This window comes from Dermacentor silvarum, chromosome 2 (assembly GCF_013339745.2).
Source record: "Dermacentor silvarum isolate Dsil-2018 chromosome 2, BIME_Dsil_1.4, whole genome shotgun sequence".
Classification (NCBI taxonomy): domain Eukaryota; kingdom Metazoa; phylum Arthropoda; class Arachnida; order Ixodida; family Ixodidae; genus Dermacentor; species Dermacentor silvarum.
In genome coordinates this window covers 44327323-44338404 of record NC_051155.1, presented here as the reverse complement: position 1 = coordinate 44338404, position 11082 = coordinate 44327323, and the positions used below count along the sequence as shown (strand labels likewise).

Here is an 11082-nt window from a genome sequence, read left to right as displayed (position 1 = left end):
TACCAAAAGAGACGTGTACCCCTTGCCTCGCACTGACGATGCCCTAGATTGTCTCCACGGTATCAACTACTTTTCATCAATAGACCTTTGGTCTGGTTATTGGCAACTTTCTGTGAATCAAAAAGACCAAGAGAATACCGCGTTCGTCACCCCTGATGGTCGATATCAATTCAAAGTTATGCCATTCGGTCTATGCAATGCCCCAGCCAATTTCAAACATATGATGGACTCTTTGCTTCAAGGGTTCAAATAGTCAACATGCCTTTGCTACCTAGACGACGTTCTCGTATTTTCGCCTACATTTGAGACACATATTGAGCGCTTATCAGCTGTTCTTCAAGTCTTCCGCGAGGCTGGGCTTCAACTAAATTCCTCGAAGTGTCACTTCGGTCGTTGGCAGATTACAGTGCTGGGCCACCTCGTCGACGCTTCCGGTATTCAGCCAAACGCGGAAGAAAACTTGTGCTGTTACGTCTTTTCCTGTACCTCAGTCTATCAAAGACGTCTGCAGTTTTGTAGGACTCCTGCTCGTACTTTCGACAGTTGGTTAAAGACTTTGCAGCGATTGCCCGACCACTTCCTGATCTTCTGAAGAAGGACGTGCCATTTACATGGGGTACCGCTCAAACTGCCACATTTGCCCACCTGACCAACATTCTCACCACGCCACCTATACTGTCCCACTTTGACACATCCTCTCCTACAGGGGTCAGTACCGAGGCTAGTGGTCCCGATATCGGAGCCGTCTTAGCCCAACGCCAACAAGGACGTGATCGTGTTATCTCCTACGCTAGCTGCCTCCTCACAGCAGCAAGCACAACTATTCGATTACAGATCATGAATGCCTGGCTCTCATCTGGGCGGTTTTCAAATTCCGCCCATACTTGTATGGCATGCACTCCTCTGTAATCACTGACCACCTCACGCTCTGCTGGCTTTCCTCAGTCAAGGATCCTAGCGGCTGGCTTGGTCGCTGGGCTCTGCGGCTGCAAGAATGTTCCTATGCAGTATACAAGTCGGGCCGCCTACATCAGGACGCAGACTGGAGGACGCAGGCTACCCAGTGGACGAACCACCTGCTGACCCTGACCCCGATGCTGACGCTTGCGTTTTCTCTGTTCCTCCGCTGTTACTCGTCGCCGATGAGCAACGCCATGATTGATTGCTGATCATCGATTGCTTAGAATCTTCGCCCTCCGATTCGTCCCTTCACTTGTTTGTTCTCCGGGATGGTGTGTTATACCGCCACAACATACGCCCCGATGGTCCTGCTCTACTCCTCGTCATTCCTAAGCACCTCTGTTCAGTTGTTCTCCAAGAACTTCATGCCTTACCAACGGCAGGTCACCTCAGCGTCTCCCGCATCTACAACCGAATTCGCCGACACTTATTTTGACCAGGCCGTGCCCGCTCCGTCCGGAAATATATTGCGGCGTGTGAGAAATGCCAGCGCTGAAAAACACAATCGACGCTCCCTGCCGGGTGCCTTCAACTGCTCTACATTCCTTCGGAGCCGTTCTTTCGCGCAGGCTTGGACTTACTTGACCCTTTTCCTCTATCAACATCTGGCAACAAGTGGGTCGCTGTGGCGACAGATTACGCCACGCGCTACGCCATCACCAGAGCACTTCCAACAAGTTGCGCCACAAATGTCGCCAATTTTCTTTTACACGACGTGACTCTACAAGCATGGAGCTCCACATCAACTGCTCACTGACCGTGGTCGGGCATTCGTTTCTAAAGTCATCGCCGACATCATGCAGTCCTGCTCAACCTGGCACAAGCTGACTACATCTTACCATCCACAGACTAATGGTCTCACAGAGCGTCTGAATCGAACCCCGAAAGACATGCTTGCAAAGTATGTCTCGTCCGACCATACTGATTGGGACCTTACCCTACCCTATGTCACATTTGCTTACAATTCTTCGCATTACGACACGGCCAGTTATTCCCTGTTCTTTCTGTTGTTCGGCCGAGAACCCACATTGCCACTGGACACATCTCTCCTATCCGCTGCAGCAGAGGCCACCTAATATGCACTTGACGCAATCACCAGGGCAGCCCAAGCACGCGAAATTGCCTGCGCTCGCCTCCTGATCCCCCAAGAGAACCAACAGCGTTCGTACGATCGCCACCACAGAGACGTCCACTTCACGCCTGGATCTCTGGTACTCCTCTGGTCCTGGACTCGTTACGTTGGCCTGTCAGAAAAAGTCCTGTCTCGGTACACAGGCCCATATCGAGTGCTGCATGCCGTGACTCCAGTTACGTATGAAATCGGCCCAGTCCGTACCAGTGCCTCATCTGCCCCGAATTCCACTGACGTCAAACTCATGTCGCACGCCTAAAACCGTACTACCCTCCTGTTAACACCAATACTTAGACGCACCGGGGATAATGCTACATGCATATTGCGTGGTTCTTTGGGACGATGCACGCGGGTGCTCCGATGGAGAAGACAAACTGCTCCTTGTTCTCAAGCTGTTGGCTGAATTGGCCAGCACTGCAGTTATCTCTTGTAAATATACATTGTAAATAGTCTCCAGTGCGTAATCCTTCATTCGCGTAAAAATATCATGATACATAAGGACTAGAATCACCAACATAAAACACAATACACACATTGTTGAGCAGTGACTTCTCCTTGGGCAGCTCAGAGGAGGAGCCTTCGGTGGCAGTGCTGTCCGTGTCTGCTCCACTCACAGAGTCATAGCTGACAGAGGCACGGCGCGAGCGTCTTGTGGCCCGTTTTTTGTGGGCCTTCTTCAGGAGGTGATCTGCAAAGAAAAGAGCACACGAATGTTGGGCACAGGTCAGACCACAAGAACACAACACTAGTTCGTCAGCACGTCTATAACAGGACCAAGGCATCTCTTAACCCTCCAGCTGCACTTTCACTCGTCGGCATTGTAGTCTTGTATGAATTCTTCGAAGTCGTACGCATTGCAACAGGAAGCACCTCGGAGTCTGTATGTTTCTTTTAGTCATTGTACTGGTTAGTCCGGTAGGCTTGTATCAATGCCGTACCTATAAGAGGTGCTCCTGACAGTTTTTATTTTGCAACCTCCTCCTGTAACATTTATATGCTAAGAAAATTATGTATCTATATCTCATAATAATACACTCAAACTTCAACGATCCATTACGTGTGATTCGTAGACTTAAGTCTCTACTTTGTGCTATAGCTGTCTATATGTTTCTCAGTATTCACTGAGCTAGTAGTATTGCCTAACTGTTTAGTTACGTGCGCAGTTTTTTTTTTTTTCTGACATCACTGACAAGACAAGCAGAGTGGCACGGCTCAAAAAGTTTTGAGCAATAGCACATGGCTAACAATGTGAAATTGGAGATAATGTTTTTTTTTGTTTTTTTCTTTGTTCGGTATGTCATGCATATTCAGGGTGTACACATCAATTTTAGATGGGGTATTCTCGCGGTTTAGTGATGCCGCAGGACAGATGGGCCAAGTGGGCATGGCCCAAAAACTTTTGACCAATTGTGAAGGGCTAATGGCGGAAATGGAATACAAACAGATTGGAAATGCTTCAAGTAAGAGTGCCCCTGATAACACTTTGTAGATCACGGAATGATGCTGGTTAGCCAGCTACCAGCAAAATGTTTCGCATAGCATGGATTCCTGCAGCGCGTTGGACCTGTAATCTTTGTTGTTTATAAGGGTTCGCTTGCATACGACGACAGGCATTTTACATAGGAAAATTTAGGAATAGGAAAATTTTAACAGGCTGTTAGCGCTCTCACGAAGGACAGTAAATCGTCACGCCTCTCTGTTTTGGCGCACACACAATGACTGCGAAGATGGATTAACGTAGACAGAGGCATTACAGAAAGCAGTCACCTTGCTAACAAGGACGGAGCACAAAACAATATTTTGCATTTCATAGGCGGTGTGCAGCACCTTTTGCATCGGCTTACTAAATAGTTAATAACAGCACACCCTTACCCCGCATATGTTGCCTAAGAGGGCGGACATTTGGGATCAAAGAGCAGACCTGCAAGCCTCATAAGTTGAAATATACTTACGAAGCCAGAAAATATTATAATGTGAGCATACTAAAAGATGTTATATTTTATATTACACAAGATGTGGACTGTTTATGTAAGAAATTCGGAAACTTTGTCTTGTTCAGGCGCTGTTAACAGGCATTCTGCTCTTTAGTCACAACGGCAAGTATGATCTGTGTCACATACAGACGAAAATGTTCACGTTTATAGAAGCATTCCCGTAATTGCGGTCGGTATTTTAGACCCAATTATCTGAATAAGTGGATGCTGCCACTGGTATCATCATCAGCCTATATTTATGTCTACTGCAGGAAAAAGGCCTCTCCTTGCGATCTCCAATTACCCCTGTCTTGCGCTAGCCGATTCCAACTTGCACCTGCAAATTTCCTAACTTCATCGACAACGCCTAGTTTTCTGCCGTCCTTGACTGCGCTTCCCTTCTCTTGGTACCCATTCTGTAACTCTAATGGTCCACTGGTTATCCATCCTACGCATTAGATGGTCTGCCCAGCTCCATCTGTTTTTCTTAATGTCAATTAGAATATCGGCTGTTGGAACTTCGTCTTTCATACGTCTAGCAGACGACTGTTCGTCATCGTTTTGCACCTCACGAGCTCCGCTCGCTTGAGGACATGAAGCCATTCTTTTCATAATTAGCTGTTCCATTAAAGGAAGAGTACACGCTTCAGATGTGCCGTCTCTGTTTCATCAAGACAGCGTGGTAGCCGGCGGACCTTGAGGTCCACTCACATCGGCTATCCCCGTTTGCTCTCTGATCTACACCACTCTCTTCCTCCCAAGCAAAATTGGTCGAGGGTTGACCATCGGGCGGTGCTCAGCAGATCGCTGGGAGCCGATCATGTCCGCTTGAAGAGCTTGAGTCGTAAAAAGGCCGACTCATGTTACCGACCCCGTCGGCGCTAGCTTGGTGACGGATGCTGGCCCAGATGCATAGGGCTACATAATGCCGAGCACGAAAGTTGTGGCTGGCCAGAGACGTTGACTTCACGCTGGCCTGACACTTCTGGCCGATCATATAGGATGCCCCCACCCGTTGCGCAGTCGGCACCCGAATAGAAGTCGTCGCCTAGTCAGCACTGACTTCTGCCTAGGGGGGAGGGGATTGGGGAGCAAAAGAATAGAGAGAAGGAGGTCACCTCAACCATTTGTGGCAGTTGATTCAGAAAGCATTCACAGGAAGGAACTGGCAAGAGGCAGGTTCGTAGATGGTGGCTGTTCGGGGAAGCATTTACGGTAAGAGACGTTCAGTGGCTACTTGATCGGCACAGCTTTGCACAGTTCCTATGGTGCTGCGCTTCTTGTTCGCGAAAAATGGACATTTCCATCCTGCGGATTTTCACCTCCTCCGGATGTCAACATTTACGCGTAAGTTGCACGTATTATTTATGCCATTAGAAGCTATCTTTTGTAGCGTTACTTTCGAAGGAGAGCGCGAAAGGCTGCGTTTATTTGTTTCGAGAGCTCGTTTGCACTTTTCGATCTGTTGAAAGCGACATTATCATAGCGTGGCCAAATTTGATGTCTTGTTGGTTTCTGGAGCTGTGCTCAATGTGCAAGAGTTCACATGACAAAGCTTGTCATGCAAGCGAATTAAGAAACTGGTGCGTCATGATATGCATGGAGCACCGATATGTGCGCATGCAGTGCCCGTAGCGTATATGTACTACACAGGGGTCCCAACTCTCATGCAGAAAGATTTAAAAATATGCGAATGCCACATAGTTGGACAGAACCAAGGTAATGTTGTTTGCCATCGCTTGAAGATACTCAGATTATTTTTTGCATTATGCCTAATCACATAGTCTTAATGAATTTAAAACTTATCAAATATTATAATTAGATGAAAAGGGTCAATACGAAAATTGTAGAGAAACATGAAAAACTGACAATACAGCTTTCTGTTGCTCAATACGTACTACATAAAAGTGTTTTTCCGAGTGTGAAAGAAGCCCGCGAATACATGCATAGTGCTTCGAGTGGCGAGTTGCGTGGCAATTTTGCATGTATTCGCGGGCTTCTTCATGCTCGGAAAAGCACTTTTATTTAACATGTATTGAGCAACAGAAACCTGTCTCAGGAGCTTTCATGTTGCTCTACAATTTTCTCATTCATGCTTTTCATCTAATTATAATGAAGCTGATTAATTATTAGGACTAATCATGTAATTAGGTGAAATGCAAAGTAATCTGAGTATCTATCTCTAAGCAAAAGCAAACAACATTACCTTGCTTCTGTCCCGCTACGTGGCATTTGCATATTTTTAAATCTTGGTGCATTATAGTTGAGACACCCAGTATATGCCACCCTGCATATCTATGTACATTGCAGTCGTGGTGACCAGCCTAACGTAATTTAAAGAAAGGCGAATTTCACCCCGCTAGTGTCAGATTTTTGCGACGCTTGTTTTGAGGCTAAATAATGTGAGACTGCCTCCGCTAATGAACTATGAGCAATTAAACTCTGTATGGCACGGTTTAATTGCTTTTTAATTATTAACTTTTTTTTGCATTTTGCATTGCCGTAATTCACCAACTGATATGTCTTTTTCGCGCCTGTACATGCACTCTATAGGGCAATGAACTCCATGTAGTATCTTCTCTACCGTATTGTTTCTGCTGTCACGGGTCGGGGAAAACGTTACCCCGCACCTCCACCAAATGTCACGGGATGTTCTTGCAAGTTCACAGGGCGTCTGACTGATGTACAAGAAGACGGAGCAGTCTCAGCTGGACACCGATCGAGCGCGCACTCCTAGTTCGTCGACTTCCTCTGTCACACTTTACCGTGGCAGTACCGATAATCTCCAGTACACTGCTATTAGTTTTCATTTCAATTGTACTATTTTGTATTCACTCTTGCATGCTATTGTGTTGTGCGAATAATGATTTTGATATGCGGACACTTTTTTCTTGCCTTGTTTGTTTTGCGTTGATGTAACCAGTTGCCTGCTTAGCAAATGCCTTCCTGAATGCATGTAAGGTATTCACATTATTTATAAATAAATAAAGTAAGTAAGCTTGCTGTAAACAGACATGTGGAAAAGCGACTAATATTTTTCTGTTTCATCCGGTGAACTTTTTGGTCATTACTGTTTATAGTTATTGTAATGCCTCCTTGGGTGGCATCTGTATGTACTTATGAACGAGTATATAACTGCATAATTTATCTTTTCACGCTTCACGCACAATTTCTCCATTGAGCCTTCAGAATGCAGCACACAGCATGCATGGCGGGCAAATCAACACAGCAAAACACATGTTTTTTTTAATACGCAAAGAAACCTTTCTTAAGCTTGCTACGTGTTAGCTGAAACATTCTTCGTGCATTTGCAGATTTCTCTGACACTTAACAAATATTTGCTTTTGGACTGGCATACTTATGTTGAAAATAAAGATGTGGGGCACTAGGAGGGGGGATTGCAGCACAGCGACTAAATATGCAGTCGAACAGATTCAAGGAACAACCTGAGCTGCTACAACAGTATGACAAGGCCATCACTGCCTATTTTAAGGAAGGTCATGCCAAAAGAGTCCCAGAGGAGTTTCTTTCCGGCCTTAACATCTACTTACATGCCTCATCATTCTGTGATACGCCGAGATGCTGTGACGACAAAACTGCTTGTCGTTTTTGACGCATCCTCACACGCTGTTGGTCAACCCTGCCTCAATGACATTCTGTCAAAGGCGTAAAGCTTGGTGTGGATGTCGGGAAACCCACCCGATTGTGCTTGCTGCCAACATCAAAAAGGCCCATCTCCAAATGCTCATCAGACCGGAAGATCGTGACTTGCTAAGATTTTTTTGGGTTGAACGGCTCCCAATGGATAAAGATCCTAGCCCGCCAGTTGTGGCTTGGTGGATGACAAGAGTTTCGTTTGGAGCTGCCTCAAGTCCGTTTCTGCTTGGCACCACTCTTCGACATCATTTCGCGTCTTGTCGGGACAGCTTTCAGGTCACCGCAGCCCTCTTGGAAGAAGCCGTCTATGAGGATGACCTTATCATCAGAATGTCAACAGCAGAACAAGCTCTGGCCATGTACAAAGAAGCGCAGCCATCCTCGCGGAAGCATGCATGGAGCTGCAGAAATGGCCATCGAATTCTGACATGCTGAAGCGATAGTTTATTGAGGTTTATATAAAGTTGCCATTGAGAGTGAAGCTGGAGAACACCATCTCATGAACATTTTTGGAGTGCCGTGGGAGCATGACGGCGATGCAATTGTGCTGACACCGCAGAACGCCGCTACCTTTGCGACAAGCAGACCAGCCACCAAGCGCACAGGGCTTCAAGCGGTAGCTAGAGTCTACGACCCCCTTGGTTATCTCGCTCCGTTCAATGTGAGAGGAGCTTCTTTTCCAAGACCTGTGGAAGCAGAATCACGCATGGGATGACTATCTACCAGACGAGGCACAAGCCGTCTGGAATGCGTGGTGCTCTGAATTGCCGGACGTACGTGCAAATTTTCCCCGCTACGTGTTTTTGCACGATTGCAGCACACAGCTATCATTTCAGATGCACACACATGCTTAAGGTGCATGCATATACGTGCGAGCTCTTTCTGCCGACGGCATATGCGCCTCACAATTGCTCATTAGCAGAAGCCGCGTTGCTCCTATAAAGACCATGTCCCTGCACGACTGGAGCTTACTGCCTGTGTCATTGGAGCACGGCTGGCTGAATATGTAAGAACAGTGGCACTCCTTAAGACTGCGCCCACTTATTTCTGGACCGACTCTCTCATTGTTCTACACTGGAACCGAGCCAGGGATCGTAATCAGGATCCCTTCATCAGCAACCGCGTAACCAAAATTTCCAGGCTTACCAATCCTGATGAGTGGATGCACTGCAGCAGCCTCGATAATCTTGCCGATCTGCTTACCCGCGGTGTATCTACAAGGATGCTGTTCGAGTCGCACAAATGGTGGCATGGACCTTCTCGGCTTTCAAGTTCAGGGCAAGTCCCAAGTTTCAAGCATGACGTAAGCCTAGAGGAAATAATCTAGGCTGAACTCTTGCATGAACCAGCAACAGCGGTTTGTCCTTTAACCACCCCTTCGTGGAATAGAATTGTTCGTGTGGAAGATTATAGCTCTCTTAATCGGCTCTTACATGTTACCGCTATCGTGCAGCGGTTCGTTAACAAAGCGTCGAAAAGAGGCCATGTTCACAGTGGACCGCTTACAACTTGGGAGCTACAGCACGCCAAGCGTTACTGGCATCAAGTAGTGCAAAACCGGTCTATCAGAGCTGAAATCCAATTCCTCCTGGAACACAAAGGGCTGCCATCGACATCTTCTGTCCTCTGTCTGGCTCAATTTCTGAACCAAGAAGGATTATTACGTGTGGGAGGGCGGCTCAACCTGCTCAATGCCAGTACCCATATTCGGCATTGCATCCTTGTGCCTGCCGAACACAAGTTCACAGCACTAATCGTTCAAGCAGTACATGTACGTACTCTTCATGGTGGTGTCGAGCTCACGCTAACAGAACTACGAGAATGATTCTGTTAGCTAAAGGGACAGAAAACTGTAAAAACTGACATTTCCCAATGTTTACCTTGTAGAAAGCTGCGGTTGACGGCAGAGTCTGCCCTTGTGGCACCATTACCACCAGAGCGAATAACAGAAGCTCAAGCATTTTCAGTTGTTGGCTTCGACTATTGCGGGCCAATATATGCCCGCACCGTCGGGGACTCAACAAGGCCTACATATTGATGTTTTCCTGCGCCGTTACCCGTGCTGTCCACCTCGAGCTTATGTACGGTATGACAGCGGCGACCACGCTCCTTGCCTTTCGTCAGTTTGTCGCGAGGCGAGGTGTTCCAACAACGGTGTACTCGGACAATGCCCAGACATTTCGTCATTGTGCTGGAGCTTCAAAGTGTTCGTCCATGTGCTGCAAGAATATGCTGCCACAACGCGCATTCAGTGGAAGTTCATTGCAGAATGCGCTCCCTGGTGGGGCGGATGGTAGAAGCGTCTTATTCGGTCCCAAGGACACACCAGCCTGGACACAGAAGGTCTCGTGACAACATTTTGTGAGGTTGAAGCCGTTATTAACAGCAGACTGCTAACGTATCTTGAGGGTGACCCCAACGAGATACAGTGTAGAACGCTTACAACGTAAGTCGCCAGAGTCGCGAATATCTGCACTATAAGCAGTACCACACTATAACGAAAACAACGATTTTCAAGCCCTGCACATATGCAAAACATGTAGACCAAGCATGTAGACGCATTTTATAGTATTGTGCGCACATCGCAATTACGTTTTCGGCAGTGAGCTGGCGAAAACATAATCGCGATGTAGCCGGTACTCTTCAAGCTCGACAGCTATGCACCAACTCAAAATGAAACAACTGTTTGCCGCAACCGCTGCAGAAAAAAACGTGACCGCTATCGATGTGATTATGAATGGCGACATTGAGGTGCTGAAGGCACGCGCCCGACGCACGCACCGAGTCTGGACGCATTAACTACCATTTACTGCAACAACTGCAGTCGAAACCGCGGTCGCTATCTATGTAATCATCGATGGCGACTACACAGTTTAGGCACGCGGCCGATGCGTGTACCGAGTAATAACGAAACTACTGTTCGCCGCAACCGCTGCGGAGAAAACTGCGGCCGCTATAGACTCGATCGTGGATGACGACTACGCAGTTACAAAAGCCCGCGGCCAACGCGCTGTCATGCGCGGCGGTAAACGCAAGAACACAGGCTTTAAAGACACAAATAGGCTCGAAGCGTTCCAGCATTGCTGTCATTCACGTACGATTCACACTGATGGCTGTGGCGATGCGGACTTCGCCGCTTCGTTTCAGTTGGACGCTAGCACCGTTCTTGCTCTTTTGCGTCGCAGATTTGCGGCGCTCCTCGCTCACCGAGCTCCGAAAGTAGTTCGAATTAACCGATGTGCAGCCAAATAAGTCCGAATTAACAAGAGTTTTATTGCATTGAATAATGCATACGTCGGCCGGAAGCACACACCTTGTTGAGAAGCGTGCTCGCTGCCGCTCTTGTTGGCGAGATGTTCC

General features: G+C 47.3%; 1 protein-coding gene across 1 annotated transcript in view; it reads right to left on the bottom strand.

The window, feature by feature from the left end:
- Nucleotides 1-2009: 2009 nt before the first annotated feature.
- LOC125943409 (interferon regulatory factor 1-like) overlaps nt 2010-11082 on the bottom strand; it is a 176541-nt gene continuing 167468 nt past the window's right edge. Inside the window, exons 4-5 of the mRNA XM_049662704.1 lie at nt 2626-2780; nt 2010-2204 (exon numbers count right to left, since the gene is read on the bottom strand). Of these exons, the coding sequence (XP_049518661.1) occupies nt 2010-2204; nt 2626-2780 (350 nt within the window). The remainder of the gene's footprint in view (nt 2205-2625; nt 2781-11082) is intronic.